This window comes from Bombina bombina, chromosome 4 (genome assembly GCF_027579735.1).
Source record: "Bombina bombina isolate aBomBom1 chromosome 4, aBomBom1.pri, whole genome shotgun sequence".
Lineage (NCBI taxonomy): Eukaryota > Metazoa > Chordata > Amphibia > Anura > Bombinatoridae > Bombina > Bombina bombina.
Window position 1 is genome coordinate 994,148,362 of NC_069502.1, and position 18,373 is coordinate 994,166,734.

At 43.0% G+C, this 18,373-nt stretch overlaps 1 protein-coding gene across 1 annotated transcript in view; it reads right to left on the reverse strand.

Annotated features, from left to right (window-relative positions):
- Positions 1-18,373, reverse strand: part of XPO1 (exportin 1) — a 443,161-nt gene that overhangs the window by 196,743 nt on the left and 228,045 nt on the right. The window contains exon 9 of the mRNA XM_053712052.1: positions 8,315-8,434. Within this exon, the coding sequence (XP_053568027.1) occupies positions 8,315-8,434 (120 nt within the window). The remainder of the gene's footprint in view (positions 1-8,314; positions 8,435-18,373) is intronic.

Here is an 18,373-nt window from a genome sequence, read left to right on the forward strand (position 1 = left end):
CTAAGATCATAGAAATCACAGGCAGATTCTTCTATTTTACTGCCTGGGACAAAATAGTACAACTCCGGTACCATTTAAAAATAACAAACTTTTGATTGAAGCAAGATAACAGCTACATTTCACCACTTTCCTCTTACTACCTCCATGCTTGTTGAGAGTTGCAAGAGAATGACTGGATATGGCTGTGGGTGATCCTCTTGCAACTTCCTGTTGGGAAGGAGAATATCCCACAAGTAATGGATGATCCGTGGACTGGATACACCTTACAAGAGAAAAAAGGCAAGAGGCATATAGGAATGGGGTTTAAAATAATGAATATTTTGCGCCAAGTAGGACGCACAACAAACAGAAATATATTTTTTGCCGCCAAAAACGTCCGGAAAACGACACATTCGCGTCATAGATGACGCAACATTGTGAAGGACCCGGCGTCAACTAAGACACCGGAAATGACGAATTTGCGCCAACGAACTTAACTTCACGCCAAAAATTACGCAATAAACTCCCATTTTGCGCCCTTGCAAGCCTAATTCTGCCGCCGAATTTGAAAAATGACAGTCAATTGAAAAAAACTACACCCCAGGTTTCTAAAAAATGCATTTCCCAGATATGAAACGGACAGTCTGCAAAAGGAAATATACTGAAACCTGAATCATGGCAAATATAAGTACAAAACATATACTTAGAACTTTATATAAATACATAAAGTGCCAAACCATAGCTGAGTGTCTTAAGTCATGAAAACATACTTACCTGAAGACACCCATCCACATATAGCAGATAACTGTTTCAGTACTGGTTTGGCTATCAGTAGAGGTAATGGAATATGAGAGTATATCGTCGATCTGAAAAGGGAGGTAGGAGATGAATCTCTACGACCGATAACCGAGAACCTATGAAATAGATCCCCATGAGGAAAACCATTGCATTCAATAGGTGATACTCCCTTCACATCCCTTTGACATTCACTGTACTCAGAGGAAACGAGCTTCAAAAATGCTGAGAAGTGCATATCAACGTAGAAATCTTACTTCACCACCTCCATAGGAGGCAAAGTTTGTAAAACTGAATTGTGGGTGTGGTGAGGGGTGTATTTATAGGCATTTTGAGGTTTGTGAAACTTTGTCACTCCTGGTAGGATTGTATATCCCATACGTCACTAGCTCATGGACTCTCGCCAATTACATGAAAGAAGCACTCAATTCAGAAGAATCAGAACCTACGGAGTGGACGGACTGAAACTCCGAGTCCCAAACAACCAGCTCGGAGCCGATAGGGACTGAACCAGACCCGCAGGTCCCTTCAGAATGCTTAGTTGAAACTTGTAAAAACAAGATAAACAAACACAAACAGTAATGCAAGCACTCTGCTCCAAAACCGGACAAGCCAGGCGCCACGTGACCAAATTTAGGCCTCAAGCCATAAGGAGCTGAACCTCAGCCCTTACTTGCAAGGCTGAGATACACACCCCCAGGAAGAGAGAATAAACGACAAACAGAGGACTGACAAGTCACCAGAACAACTTTCGTAGAAGTAACCAGTGCAATCATGAAATCGCAAGCATCGATTGCAGAAGAAAAAATTCCCAAAGGAAAATAAAACAAAACATGAGCTTGTAAAATAAAATAAAAAACATCCTAACCGGATTAAAAGAAAAGGCAACCAGTAGGTTAACGCCCAATGACAACAGGCACACCCGCAGGACCAGCCCAACTGAGCCCTGCCCGACCAAGCTTAGATAGGAAAATATACTCAAATTAGATTATAATTCGATTACTTCATCACCTTATAATTAATTCTGAGAGCTATTCAGAGAGGAAGACCCAGAACCCCTATATCCATTAAGGATGGTATCCTCCAACGCCAGAATGTGCCATAGCAGAACATAAAGGCGCGCCAGTCTGTACGGAAAAGCACAGCACACCTCCACCGGAGCCTCAGGACCAGTCGCTCCCCTGGATAACTGAAAGGACATCCCATGCATAGGGAACCCGTATTGACGGAACACGAACACAATTTTAAGCAGACATCTGGAAGCTGTAGATGTGCCAACGCCATGAGAATTTGGATATGGAAACGTGCCACAACCTCTGGAGGGAACAAACCCCCCTCCAGGGAAGGATAAGCATAATCTGGGTCCCCCGCACGTGTAACAACAGAAAGTGGTAAGGAACTCGCCACTCAAGGGACAGAAGCCCCAAAGGCGGATGGCTCAGCGACACCTTGATTCCCCATTCCAGAGGAATTGGGCCCACTAGAACGGCCTTCGGAACATAACTGATTGTCATGCGTCATCTGGGCCGGTTCATATTCTTCACAATAAGTAGAATCTGAATCAGAGACCACTTGAATCTCAACATCAGAGTCCTCCATAACTGGGAATAAATACAAAAAGTTTGGACTAAATTAGACAAATAAAACTAAATGGCACCTTACACCCCCAATGGCTGGGGCACTCGCCACCTCCTAGCACCAGACACCAGCGGGCCAGAATCTGTCGCCACATGGTCAGGAATGCGGAACTGGAGAGGCAAAAACGTGACCACGCCCGGTTACAAGGTAGGCCGTACAGTCCGAAAAAAGCGTGTCCGACCGTAAAGGCCGCGTCACTACCAAGGCTTTTATGTTCCACAAGGCATCAAGCGAAAGTAACACTACACATAAGCAGGTCGAATCACAAAATTGATAAAAAAAAACCCTGTTCAATAACCCCCTTAGAAGATATTAACCCTTGATTCCAAAATACAAAAGGAGCCTCACTGAGACCCTGAGTCCCGCAAGTTGGAAGCCTCTTGGGAAAAACATAATACAATACATACATGAGAACGTAAAATGAAACAATCTTACCGGAATCTACACTGTGGAACAGGAACACGGCCCTTCAAGTGTGACAGAAGAAAAGCAGGCAGCGAAACTAGTCAACGCTGATTGCTTGTGGAGCTGTTAATATGAGTCGGGATGGTTTCGCAGAAAGACTCTCCCTGCATCTGCAGACTCCAACTTTCATCCAGAGAGGCTGACATTACTACTTAAAACTCCAGTCCCATGTCGAAGAGTACTACCCTCCATAAAAGACTATTGAAAACTTCTGCCACCCTCCTGGGACGAAAGGCAAAGAATGACTGGGGGATGAGGGAAGTGGGAGGAGTATTTAAGCCTTTGGCTGGGGTGTCTCTGCCTCCTCCTGGTGGCCAGGTTCTTATTTCCCAGAAGTAATGAATGCAGCTGTGGACTCTCTCCATTTATGAAGAAAATTACTCCTGGCCAGCAGGATGAGGCAAAGAGCACTACAGCAAATCTGCTATATATGTCACTTCCCTTACCCATAATCTCCAGTCATTCGGCCAAAGAAAAAATAGAACATAAAATATGCTTACCTGATAATTTCATTTCCATCGAGGGGAGGGGAGTCCACGGCTTCATTCATTACTGTTGGGAATTATGAACCTGGCCACAAGGAGGAGGCAAAGACAGCCCAGCCAAAGGCTTAAACACCTCCCCCACTTCCCTCATCCCCCAGTCATTCTGCCGAGGGAACAAGGAATAGTAGGAGAAATCAGGGTATAAATGGTGCCAGAACATACACTAAAATTTAGGTTCACCCCTCAGAGATACGGGTGGGAGACGTGGACTTTCCTCCCCTCGATGGAAATTAAATTATCAGGTAATCATAATTTATGTTTTCCATCTAAAGGGAGGAGAGTCCACGGCTTCATTCATTACTGTTGGGAACATATACCTAAGGTCTAGAGGATACTGAATGAAACCGGGAGGGAAAAAGTGGACCCTAATCTGAGGGCACCACAGCCTGCAAAACCACTCCCCCAAAAACAGCTTCCGCAGAAGCAAAAACATGAAATTTTTTAAAATTTAGTAAAAGTGTGTAAAGAGGACCAGGTAGCCGCCATACAAATTTGCTCCATAGAGGCCTCATTCTTAGAGGCCTCATTCTTGAAGGCCCAAGACGAAGCCACAGCTCTTGTCGAGTGAGCCGTGATACTCTGAGGAGGCTTATGTCCCGCTGTCTCATAGGCCAAGCCAATCAAGCTCCTCAACCAAAAGGACAAAGTAGTAGAAGAGGCTTTCTGCCCCTTGCACTTCCCTGAATACACCACAAAAAGAGCTATAGACTGTCTGAAATCCTTTGTAGCCTAAAGATAGAACTTAAAGGCACGAACCAAATGCAGGTTATGAAGTAACCTCTCCTTAGAAGAAACGGCGCTAGGACATAAAGGAGGAACAACTATTTCCTGATTGATGTTACAGTTAGACACCACCTTGGGAAGAAACTCCAAACCAGTGCAAAGCACAGCCTTATCAGCATGAAAAGCCAGATAAGTATGTTCACATTGCAAGGTAGCCAGTTCAGATACTATGCGTGCCGATGCAATTGCCAACAGGAAAAGAACCTTCCAGGACAGAATCTTAATGTCAATGGAGTGCATAGGCTCAAACAGAACCTTCTGCAATACTTTAAGAACCAAATATAGAAAAAAAATATATAGGCGCTGGTGTAGATAAGATATAAAACCACTAATAGTAATGTGTAGAATCAATATAAGTAGTATAAATAGATATATATTGAATAAAAAATATAAAAAAATTGATAACGAATTAATAAAAAATAGGGATATTTTAATAAAATAGGGATATGATTAATATAGTAGGGAACACCATTTAATATATAGTGTTAAAAATGAGAATTAGTATTACACTCCCTTAAAATAATAATAGCCTTCTTAAAAATGTAAATAACAAACCAATGTATATACACTCCCAGTTCGTGATTCCTATAACATAAATGACCTATAGTATTATAATTTATAACAATACCAGTTCCTAAATTATAGTCTTTTTACAGCAGTCCACTCTATTTACTGGATATCCTATATAGAGTTTATATTGCAAACCCAGGAACTGCTGACATCCGTATCGCTGGGGTCTTTTCTCCGGGTGCTGCTCTTCTACCTGATGTCTCCTTACTTCAGAAGAAAGCTGCGCTCTCTTTTGTTCACACAGATTGTTCAAACTCCGATTTAAGTGTGGTTTTATTAGATTCATAATAAGCGCTTATACAAATGCACTTACTAGAGTTAAAACAATAATCCACCTGTTAAATCATCAAGTCCACTGAATTTCTGCAAATGATCCGGGCCTTTTTCACGGTGCTATAGTCCCTGCTACGGATTCACTGATCTTGACAGGACCACCGTGGGCTGTTTGTTACTGCAAACGAAATTAGGACTGTATGCTCCTCAACGCGTTTCAACCGACGCTGGTCAGGTTTTCTCAAGAGGTTAAATTTTTCGGGGGAAACGCTTTGAGGAGCATACAGTCCTTTGCAGGAATTCAGTGGACTTGATGATTTGACAGACGGATTATTGTTTTAACTCTAGTAAGTGCATTTGTATTAGCGCTTATTGTGAATCTAATAAAACCACACTTGAGTCAGAGTTTGTGCTCTGTAAAGACAGGCCTGATTCTAGACAGAGCCTGAACAAAAGATTGGATGTCAGGGAGCTCAGCAAGTCTCCTATGCAACAAGACTGAAAATGCCGAAATCTGTCCATTTAAAGGAACTGGCGGCAAGACCCTTCTCCAAACCATCCTGGAGAAAGGACAAAATCCTGGATACCTTCACCTTATGCCAAAGATATCCATGTTTCTCACACCAAGACAAGCAAGTCCTCCACACCTTATGGTAGATGTGACGAGTGACTGGCTTTCTTGCAAGACTGGGCATTCAATCTCCACGCAGTCAGCCTCAGAGAATCGAGATTTTGATGATGAAAAGGGCCCTGTTCCAGCAGATCCCTGCGACAGGGTAACCTCCACAGCGGAGAGGATGACATCCTGACCAGATACACAAACTACGTCCTCCGCGGCCACGATGGAGCAAACAGAATGGTCGAAGCTCGCTCGCTGTTTGATGCGTGCCACTACACTAGGTAGATGTGGAAACGGTGGAGAAATGTAAGCTAGGCTGAACCCCCAAGGCACCGCTTAGGCATCTATCAGCTCTGCCTAGGGATCCCTGGACCTCGACTCGTATCGGGGTAGCTTGCAATTTAGTCTGGATGCCATGAGATCCATCTCCGGTGTTCACCACCTGAGACAAATCTCTGCTAAAACTTCGGGTTGAAGAGACCATTCCCCCGGATGGAAGGATTGTCTGTTGAGATAGTCTGCTTCCCAGTTGTTTACACCTGGAACGTGAATCGCTGAGAGCGAGCAGTTGTGGGACTCCGTCCACTACAATATCCAAGACACCTCCCTCATGGCTAGGGAGCTTCTCGTACCCTCCTGGTGGATGATGTAAGCCACCGAGGATATGTTGTCTGTCTGTTCTCTGATGAAGCTTAACAACCCCAGAGCAAGCCATGCCTTCAGAGCATTGTTGATTGCTCAGAGTTCCAGAATATTTATAGGAAGGAGAGGCTCCTCCCGGGTAAATTTCCTTGTGCCATCCTGGCACCCCAAACAGCTCCTCTTCCTGCCAGACTTGTGTCCGTGGTCACAATCTCCCAGGACGGTCTCAAGAAGGATGTCCCCATGGACAGTTGCTCCGGACGGATCCACCAAGAGAGGGAGATCTGAGTCCGAGCATCCATAGATATCTGCTATGATAGATCTGAATGATCGTCGTTCCACTGTCTCAACATGCACAATCGAAGAGGTCTGAGATAAAACCTTTGCGAATGGAATGAGGTCTATGCTGGAAACCATGAGTCCGATCACCTCCATACACTGAGCCACTGAGGGGCTTGAGGAGGGCAAGACAAGAGGACGCAATCTTCCTGCGTCAATGGTCTGTTAGAAATATTTTCATGGACAGAGTCTATTATCATGCCCAGGAACTCCACCCTGTTGCTGGGAACCAGGGAACTCTTTCCTGAGTTGATCTTTCAACCGTGAGATTGGAGCAAATGAAGCGCCCTCAAATGATCCTCTCCGAGACTGAGCGACGGGGCCTTGACTAGGATGTCGTCCAGATAGGGTGCCACAGCAATGTCCCTGGCTCTGGCCACTGCAAGTAGCACCCACAGAACTTTCGTGAAGACTCGGGGCCGTCGCCAGACCAAAGGGAAAGGCCACAAACTGGAAGTGTTGGTCCAGAAATGCAAATCTTAGGAACTTGAAGTGGTCCCTGTGAATTGGCAAATGAAGGTAAGTGTCCTTTAAGTCTATAGCTGTCATGAACTGTCCCTCGTGAACTAGGGGCAGAATAGATCTGATCGTTTCCATTTTGAACGATGGAACACTCAGAAACTTGTCTTTTCCGGTCTTGAAAAGACTGAACGGGCTGAACTCCCTTGTCTTCCCTACTGCTGTGTCTGTAGGTTCTCCGAGGAGCAAATGGGTCTAAAAATTGGTTAGAGAACACCTGTCAAATGCCTTGATGATCAGCACTTGTAGTTGCACCATCATTCCTTGCTGGAGGCAAAAAATTAACATAGGAATCATGGGAAGTGGGAGGAATTTCATAAATCTGCTATGTTGGTTGCTTTGCCTCCTAGTGGACTGAACTTTAAACCCACATGTGATGGCTTTTGGACTCACCATCTTTTGAAAGAAATATAAATGTATAGAAATAATGCATTGTCTCTTATAATTTAAGTGTCGAAAGAATACATACTTGCTCTCTATAATTTCCATTTCTTACGGACTATTGATTTTAATGATTACCTAGTAAAAATATTGCAATACAGTGTGAGATGTGAAATTGTATTCTCATAAAAACAAATAAGACATTTACTTATTTCCCCCCTCCCTCTTTTACAATAAAGTTACATAATATACTTTTAACGCAAAAAGATTTTCATTATTTTCAATAAATCCTAACATTTGTACTCAAAGCAAACAGGACAAAACATTTGTTTTTCCTTCTTCAACATTATATATATTTATTTATAACACACATGTAAATATATAATTGACATTATACACATAAGCCTGTAACGGCTTGGATCATCTATTATCCCAGTATACCCTTTAATATGAATTTCATATTTACAGGTGTTCTTATTGTAAATTGTGCGGTCACCCACTAGGGGGAGACATTACACTCTTGAATCCTCAAGTTAAAGGGATATGAAACCCAATTTTTTTACTTTCATAATTCAGATAGAGCATGTCATTTTAAGCAACTTTCTAATTTACTCCTATTATCAATTTGTCTTCGTTCTCTTGGTATTTTATTTGAAAAGCAGGAGTGTAAGCTTAGGAGCCGGCCCATTTTTGGTTCAGCACCCGGGTAGCACTTGCTGATTGGTGGCTAAATGTATATAATTTACAAATGTATTTCTGTATATACCTTATATATTAACGTGCTGATAAGTTTGGTTTCAAAGATATAACCAAGTGGTATCCAATTAAGAAATCTTAGCAATGTTTCCAGAGTTGCATGAACAAGTGGAGCATTCTGTGAATTTTCCTAAAGAGAAAAAAAAAAAAAACACTAAATTAAAAGATTGTACTTCATAAGTCAAAACAAGTTTACAGAGGTCTATTCCCACCATTAAAAACAGTAAACAAAGGACACAAATTTAAAATGGCAATGGTATAAATACATATAAAAAGGTGGAAAGGACCACTGTATTATAGATTCATTTGAGAGAAGCAATGCAAAATGTTATACATATTAAACATTTAGAGTGATGTAATTATTGCTTTCATTGAACAATTAAAAATTGTAGAAGCTTTATGATTTAATCTCAAAATGTTTATGGTTATAAGCGTGAACGGTACTTGTAAATATGACCTGCCTAAATAAAATTTAAGTTTTTTTTTTCTAATGCAGTGGTTTAATTGTTTTTCTAAATGATAGATATAAACAATTGGCCTCTACATATTCCATGACACCACAAAGTAAGTGGTATGTCAATTTCTTGCCAGCTTTTGTTGACATCTCATGTCCCAATAAACAGGTTACCATTAATTTACACAATCAAGAGATGATGCTAGAGAAAATCAGTGCAACCAAACATATAATATTGCAAATGTGTTCTAAAACTTCATGTTTGTGCTCCCAACAGGGTCTAGACTACTGACATTTTTATTAAAATGTTGGTATTTAATGACACAGAATCCGTAATTAAACTTTAAAAATTCTAATATGGATACCCTTCATAAGGAACTACTCTGAATCTTCCGACACTTCTCTGCCAACCTCCTGTGACGAAAGGCAAAGAATGACTGACTGGGATATGAGGGAAGTAGGGAAAGTAGTTAAGCCTTTGGCTGGGGTGTCTTTGCCTCTTCCTGGTGGCCAGGTTCAGAATTTCACAACAGTAAGGAATGATGCCGTGGACTCTCCTCATATTAAGAAGAAAATATACCATTTTATCATGCTCTTGAGAAAGTTTCAATTTTCTTAACAAGTTAAATCTGTTAATATCATAGAAAAATCTAGCAGGAAATGCATTGTGTACACCAAAGGAGGAAATTCTACACTGTGATCAAGAAAGCTTAGCCATTTCCCCAGGAAACAGAACAGGACTTCAACTAGAAGGATTGCTGGGAAAAAGATGGGCTTCGTCTGAAAGGGCTAGGACATTTGTGGGACAATGAAGCTTTTCTGCTGAGCCATTTTCACACCCCAGTGGGTTTAGGCACTCATTACAATTACACATAAATGTAATCTTTTTTTCTTTGAGGTACCCACACAAATTTGTTTAAAGCAGACCTAGCATTTTTAGAAAACAATAGTTTGCAGGAATATCAAACTACAGGAAAACGCCACGATATGAAAAGCAAAAAATGTCATGTGTAATTTTCTTTGGCGTACAAAGTCAACAGCAACACAGGAGAGTCATTCCCTAATCATTTCAAACCCATTTTTATTTTACCATGTTTAGCATCCATTCACCTTCACAAAATGTCAACATTTTGTATTTTAGATCTATATTTTTCAAGAACAATTGATGATTAAAAGCTGAGAAGATAAAATGCATTATTTTTGGCACTATGCATCTTGCAATTTATGCAGAAAATAAGTTGGGTAAAAAAAAATGTACACAATATTCTAGCTTTCCCCTGTCCAAACTCACCCAGCATGATAGACACAGGACCACTCATCTGAAAAAACAAAATTTATGCTTACCCGATACATTTCTTTCTCTTGTGGTGTATCCAGTCCACGGGTTCATCCATTACTTGTGGGATATTCTCCTTCCCAACAGGAAGTTGCAAGAGGACACCCACAGCAGAGCAGTCTATATAGCTCCCCCCCTAACCCCCACCTCCAGTCATTCGACCGAAGACAAGTAAGAAAAAGGAGAAACTATAGGGTGCAGTGGTGACTGTAGTTTAAAAAATAAAAACACCTGCCTTAAAGTGACAGGGCGGATACACCACAAGAGAAAGAAATTTATCAGGTAAGCATAAATTTTGTTTCTCTTGAAAGGTGATTACTTGTGGGATACCAATACCAAAGCTTTAGGACACGGATGAAGGGAGGGACAAGGCAGGCACTTAAACGGAAGGCACCACTGCCTGTAAGACCTTTCTCCCAAAAATAGCCTCCGAGGAAGCAAAAGTATCAAATTTTTAGAATTTAGAAAAAGTATGAAGTGAAGACCAAGTTGCCGCCGTACAAATCTGTTCAGAGGCCTCAAGTTTAAAAGCCCATGTGGAAGCTACCGCTCTAGTAGAATGAGCTGTAATTCTTTCAGGAGGCTGCTGGCCAGCAGTCTCATAAGCTAAACTGATTATGCTTCTCAGCCAAAAAGAAAGAAGTTGTCGAAGCCTTTTGGCCTCTCCTCTTTCCAGAGTAGACAACAAACAATGCAGATGTTTGACGAAAATCCTTAGTAGCTTGCAAATAAAACTTTAAAGCACGAACCACGTCAAGATTGTGTAACAGACGTTCCTTCTTTGAAGGAGGATTAGGACACAGTGACTGAACAACAATTTCCTGATTGATATTCCTATTAGATACTACCTTAGGAAGAAATCCAGGTTTGGTACGCAAAACTACCTTATCTGCATGGAAGATCAGATAAGGGGAATCACACTGCAAGGCAGATACGCTTGTGCAAAAGAATAGACAGAGCAGAAATCTGTCCCTTTAAGGAACTAGCCTATAATCCCTTTTCCAATCCTTCTTGGAGAAAAGATAGTATCCTAGGAATCTTGACCTTACTCCACGAGTAACCCTTGGATTCACACCAATGAAGATATTTACACCATATCTATGATAGATTTTCCTGGTGACAGGCTTTCGAGCCTGAATCAAGGTATCAATGACCGACTTGGAGAAACCACGTTTTGATGAAATCAAGCGTTCAATCTCCAAGCAGTCAGACGCAGAGAAATTAGATTTGGATGTTTGAATGGACCTTGGAGTAGAAGGTCCTGCCTCAGCGGCAGAGTCCATGGTGGAGAGGATGACATGTCCACCAGATCCGCATACCAAGTCCTGCGTGGCCACGCAGGCGCTATCAAAATCACAGAAGCTCTCTCCTGCTTGATCTTGGCAATCAGACGAGTAGGAGACGAAACGGTGGAAACACATAAGCCAGGCTGAAGGACCAGGGAACTGCTAGAGCATCTATCAGCGCTGCTTGGGAATCCCTTGACCTGGACCCGTAACAAGGAAGCTTGGCGTTCTGACGAGACGCCATCAGATCCAGTTCTGGTTTGCCCCATAGTTGGATCAGCTGGTTAAAAACCTCCGGATGGAGCTCCCACTACCCCGGATGAAAAATCTGCCGACTTAGAAAATCCGCCTCCCAGTTCTCTACTCCTGGGATATGGATAGCTGAGAGATGGCAAGAGTGAACCTCTGCCCATAGAATTATCTTGGAAACCTCCATCATTGCCAGGGGACTCCTTGTTCCCCCCTGATGGTTGATATAGGCTACAGTCGTGATATTGTCCGACTGAAATCTGATGAACCTGGCCGCAGCTAGTTGAGGCCAAGCCTGAAGAGCATTGAATATCGCTCTTAGTTCCAGAATGTTTATCGGAAGGAGGGCTTCCTCCTGAGTCCACGAACCCTGAGCCTTCAGGGAGTTCCAGACTGCGCCCCAGCCCAGAAGGCTGGCATCTGTCGTCACTATAGTCCACTCTGGCCTGCGGAAACTCATTCCCCTGGACAGATGGACCCGAGAACCACCAGAGAAGAGAATCCCTGGTCTCTTGATCCAGATTTAACAGAGGAGACAAATCTGTGTAGTCCCCATTCCACTGGTTGAGCATGCAAAGTAGCAGTGGTCTGAGATGTAGGCGGGCAAAACGGAACTATGTCCATTGCCGCTACCATTAGGCCGATCATTTCCATACACTGAGCCACTGACGGCCGAGAATGTGGAGATAAGCATCCTTTAAGTCCACGGTAGTCATATATTGACCCTCCTGGATCATAGGGAGGATGGTTCGGATTGTCTCCATCTTGAAGGATGGGACCCTGAGAAATTTGTTTAGGATCTTGAGATCCAAGATAGGTCTGAAAGTTCCCTCTTTTTTGGGAACTATAAACAGGTTTGAATAGAAACCCAGCCCCTGTTCCTCCCTTGGAACTGGGTGGATCACTCCCATAACCTGTAGGTCTTGAACGCAACGTAAGAATGCCTCTCTCTTTATCTGGTTTACAGATAGTTGTGAGAGATGAAATCTCCCCTTTGGAGATGAACCTTTGAATTCCAGAAGATATCCCTGGGAAACAATCTCTAGTGACCAGGGATCCTGGAAATCTTGCCCAAGCCTGAGCGAAGAGAGAGAATCTGCCCCCGACTAGATCCGGTACCGGGTCGGGGGCTACTCCTTCATGCTGTCTTAGAGGCAGCAGCAGGTTTTTTTTGTCCTGCTTCCCCTTGTTCCAAGCCTGGTTAGGTATCCAGACTGGTTTGGACTGTGCGAAATTTCCCTCTTGTTTTGCATTAGAGGAAGCTGAAGTTGCGCCACTCTTGAAGTTTCGAAAGGAACGAAAATTATTCTGTTTGGTCCTTAATTTATTGGACCTATCCTGAGGAAGGGCGTGACCTTTTCCTCCGGTAATATCAGAGATGATCTCCTTCAGGCCGGGCCCGAATAGGGTCTGTCCTTTGAAGGAGAAGTTAAGAAGCTTAGACTTTGAAGTAACGTCTGCTGACCAGGACTTAAGCCATAGCGCCCTACGTGCCAGAATGGCAAAATCTGAATTCTTAGCCGTTAGCTTGGTTAAATGAAAAACGGCGTCAGAAATAAAGGAATTAGCTAATTTAAGAGCTTTAATCCTGTCTAAAATATCATCTAACGGGGTCTCCACCTGTAGAGCCTCCTCAAGAGACTCGAAACAAAAAGCCGCTGCAGCAGTAACTGGGGCAATGCATGCAAGAGGCTGGAGAATAAAACCTTGATGTATAAAAATTTTCTTAAGGAGACCCTCCAATTTTTTATCCATAGGATCTAGGAAAGCACAACTGTCCTCAACGGGGATAGTTGTACGCTTAGCTAGGGTAGAGACTGCTCCCTCCACCTTAGGGATCGTCTGCCACGAGTCCCGTATGGCGGCATCTATGGGAAACATCTTTTTAAAAGCAGGAGGGGGAGAAAACGGCAGACCTGGTCTATCCCATTCCTTAGTAATAATTTCCGAAAACCTCTTAGGGACTGGAAAAACATCAGTGTAAACAGGCACTGCAAAGTATTTGTCCATCTTACACAATTTCTCTGGAACTACAATGGGTTCACAGTCATCCAGAGTCGCTAAAACCTCCCTAAGCAATAAGCGGAGGTGTTTGAGCTTAAATTTAAATGCTGTCATTTCAGAATCAGACTGAGGCAACGCCTTCCCTGAATCTGAAATGTCACCCACAGATAGAAGCTCTCCTGCCTTGGCTTCTGAGTATTGTGAGGGTACATCGGACACAGGTATTAAAGCCGCCATGTCCTGTAAGGTAAAAGAATTAGACGTGCTAGATGTACTTGGCGTCACTTGAGCGGGAGTTATAGGTTCTGACACGTGGGGAGAGCTAGATGGCATAATCTCCCTTTTTTCAGTCAGAGAATCCTCTGGATATAAATCTTTAAGCACCATAATATGGTCTTTATAGTTTATAGAAATTTCAATACATTTGGTACACATTCTAAGAGGGGTTCCACAATGGCTTCCAAACATATTGAACAAGGAGTTTCCTCTATGTCAGACATGTTTAACAGACTATTAATGAGACAAGCAAGCTTGGAAAACACTTTTAATAAAGGTGAAACAGCAATTAAACAAAAACGTTATTGTGCCTTTAAGAGAAAAAAAACTAGCACTTAAACTGCAAAACAGTGTAAAAATATAGTACATTTTTACAGTGTGTGTAAGGGACTAAAGCAACATTGCACCCACTTGCAAATGGATGATTAACCCCTTAGCCCCCAAACCGGATTTAAAAAAACAACCACCGGTAAATACAGTTAAGCACCTTGCCACAGCTCTGCTGAGGCTCCTACCTGCCCTCAAAAACGATTTAGGGAAGAAATAAACCCTTTATAATGATCCTAAGATGCCAGAGGACTCCTCTAGGGAAGCTGGATGTCTCAGTCTGAAGGAAACTGCGCATCTAGAGCGTGAAAATAGGCCCCTCCCACCATGTACTGGATGTCAGAGGGGCCTTAAGAAAATACTGCTAGGAGTTTCTGACTAGCCATGTGGAAAACTAGGCCCCAAATAAAGACTTATCTCCCTCAGAGAAAAAACGTTCTATTTATCAAACAAGTAAACGTTTTGTCACTAAGTAATATGAGTATTAACATGAGTATTACCCTGTTTTGTAAGCATGATCCCAGTCGTTAAATCACTGCACGTAGCTTACCTCAAATACACAAGGCTCTGTCAGCATTTTCTAGAACTTATTCATCTCTCTAGAAATAAAAATACTGAACATACCTCAAAGCAGGTAATCTGCAGACCGTTCCCCCAACTGAAGTTGTCCCATACTCTTCAGTTATGTGTGAGAACAGCAATGGACCTTAGTTACAAACCCCTAAGATCATCAACCTCCAGGCAGAATTCTTCTTCTAATTTATGCCTGAGAGTAAAACAGTACAATGCCGGTACCGGTTAAAAATAAACTCTTGATTGAAGGTAACACTACACTAAGGCACCACATATCTCTTGATACTTCCTATCTTGTCGAGAGTTGCAAGAGAATGACTGGGGGTGGGGGTTAGGGGAGGAGCTATATAGACAGCTCTGCTGTGGGTGTCCTCTTGCAACTTCCTGTTGGGAAGGAGAATATCCCACAAGTAATGGATGAACCCGTGGACTGGATACACCTTACAAGAGAAAACAAATTATGCTTACCAGATAATTTTCTTTCCTTCTGTATGAGGAGAGTCCACGGCTTCATTCCTTACTTGTGGGAATACAGAACCTGGCCACCAGGAGGAGGCAAAAAAAAAAAAAAAACAGCCAAAGGCTTAAATACCTCCCCCACTTCCCTCATATATCCCAGTCATTCTGCCAAGGGAACAAAGGAAAAGTAGGAGAAATATCAGGGTATAAATGGTGCCAAAAGAAAAAAAAAAACTAATTTTAGGTCCACATTTTGGAGAATACGGACGTGGGCCGTGGACTCTCCTAATACAAAAGGAAAGGAAATTATCTGGTAAGCATAATTTACGTTTTTCTTCTTAACATGAGGAGAGTCCATGGCTTCATTCCTTACTAGTTGGAAACATACCCAAGCTCCAGAGGAAACTGAATGAATGGGAGGGTAAAAGTAAAGCAGACCCTATTCTGAGGGCACCACAGCCTGCAAAACCCTTCTCCCAAAAGCTGCTTCAGCCGAAGCAAAAAATGTCAAATTTGTAAAATTTAGAAAAGGTATGTAAGGAGGACCAAGTAGCCGCCCTACAAATCTGATCCATAGAGACCTCATTCTTGAAGGCCCAAGAGGAAGCCACTGCTCTAGTTGAATGAGCCTTAATCCTTAGGCTTATGCCCAGCTCCTCAACCAAAAAAATAAGGAAGTGGACGAGGCCTTCTGCCCCCTACGCTTCCCAGAAAAAACAAAGAAGAAGTCTGTCTAAACTCCTTCGTAGCCTGAAGATTGAACTTCAAGGCCCGAACCACATCAAAATTATGAAGTAACCGTTCCTTCGAAGGAGGAGGATTAGGACACAAGGAAGGAACCACAATCTCCTGATTAATGTTGCGATCTGAAACGACCTTAGGAAAAAAACCTAACCCAGTACGAAAAACATCCTTATCAGCATGAAATACAAGGTAAGGAGGCTAACATTGCAAGGCAGGCATTTCAGAGACTTTGCGCGCCGAAGCAATGGCCAGTAGAAAAAGAACCTTCAAAGGCAGTATTTTAATGTCAACTACATGCAGAGACTCAAACAGAGCTTTCTGCAAGACTTTAAGAACAAGATTTAAACTCCAAGGAGGAGCGCTAGAGCTAAACACAGGCCTGATTCTAGCCAGAGCCTGAACAAAAAAGACAGAAGACCTGGAAGCTCAGCGAGCCTCTTTTGCAGTATAACAGATCTGTCCCCTAAGGGAGCTAGCAGAAAGGCCCTTTTCTCCAGAACATCCTGGGGAAAAGAAAGAATCTGGAAACCCTGACCTTATGCCAGGGGAATCCACGCTCTTCACACCAGAATAAGTAAGTTCTCCACACCTTATGATAGATGTGACGAGTAATTTGAATGAGAGCATCAATAACTCCGAGAAACCTCTTCTGGCTAGGACTAAGCATCCAATCTCCACGCAGTCAGCCTCAGAGAATCTAGATTTTGATGAAAATAGGGACCTTGACCAAGCAGATCTCTGCAACAAGGTAATTTCCATGGAGGAGATGACGACATCCCCACTAGATCCGAACCACGTCCTTTGCGGCCACGACGGAGCAATCAGTATCACTGATGCCCGCTCCTGCTTGATGCGGGCCACCACTCAAGGCAGGAGGTGTAATGGCAGAAAAAGGTATATTAGGCTGAACCTCCAAGGCACCACTAATGCATCTATTAGCTCTGCCTGAGGATCCCTGGATCTCGACCAATACCTGGGTAGCATGGTATTGAGACGGGACGCCATGAGATCTATCTCCGGAGTGCCCCGCCTGTTGCATATCTAGGCAAACGCCTCAGGATGGAGAGACCATTCCCCAGATGAAAGGATTGACTGCTGAGAAAATCCGCTTCCCAGTTGTCCACACCCGGAATGTGGATCTCTGACAGCGAACAGTCGTGGGCCTCCGCCCACTCCAGAATCCGAGATACCTTTCTCATTGCTAGGGAGCTCCTGGTTCATCCCTGGTGGTTGATGTAAGCCACCAAGGTGTTATTGTCTGATTGGAATCTGATAAACTAGGACGAACCCAGACGGGGCCAAGCCTTCAGAGCATTAAAGATTGCTCGAAGTTCCAGAATGTTGATCGGAAGAGAGCTCTCCTCCCGAGACCAAAGGCCCTGAGCCTTCCCTGAGCCGGTGGTGGACAGGCTGGAGCCTGGGAGAGCGTGTTACCAACAGCCGGTGAGATATAATTAGCTTCTCCTATTTTGATTTGGGGTATAGTGAAGCCGAGAAGTGGTGGTGGAGTATAAATACCAAAGTGTATGACATACAAAGATTGTGCATAAGGAAAGGCTTCTATATTTGAATACTTTCGAATAAGTCTGTTTTTCTAATCACCTGGCGGTTGTTTGATATTAAGACTATGATATAAAAAACTGTACAAAGGATATGTTGGTCAGGCATTGGTTGAAAAGGGTGAATCGTCTATCCAGCACATTTATTTCAACAGTGCAGCAATTGGATTAATATATACCAAGATGAATCGTAAGGCATAACTTCTTGATATAGTCCAGAGGTCTACATTTAAAGTCTGTGTTCCGGTTCAAACTACAGTGGGGTTTTCTAAACAGACTAGTTGGGACCTTTCCTTTTGTTTTCCCCAAACTGCTCCCCATCCTGAGAGACTTGCATCTGTAGTCACAATCTCCCAGGATAGTCTTAAAAAGGATGACCCAAGGGGCAGGTGATCTGGACAGAGCCACCAAGAGAGTGATTCTCACAACCGGTTGTTTAGAGATATCTGTTGAGATATATCCGAATGATTCACGTTCCACTGCCTCACTGGACACCATGAGACCAATCACCTCCATACACTGCGCCACAGAGGGCCTTGAGGAGGACCGGAGGGCAAGACATGCCAAAGCCAGGTTGCAGCGTCTCTGATCTGAAATAAATATCCTCAAGACTAGTGAGTTTATTATAGTGCCCAGGAATTCTACCCTGGTGCTTGGAATAAGAAAACTCTTTCCTAAATTTATCTTCCATCCGTGGGATCAAAGAAGAGAGAAGAGATTCCGAATGTTCTTCCGCTAGACGAAAGGATGTTGCTTGTACCAGAATAGTGTCCAGGTAGGGTGCTACTGCAAAGCCCAGAAC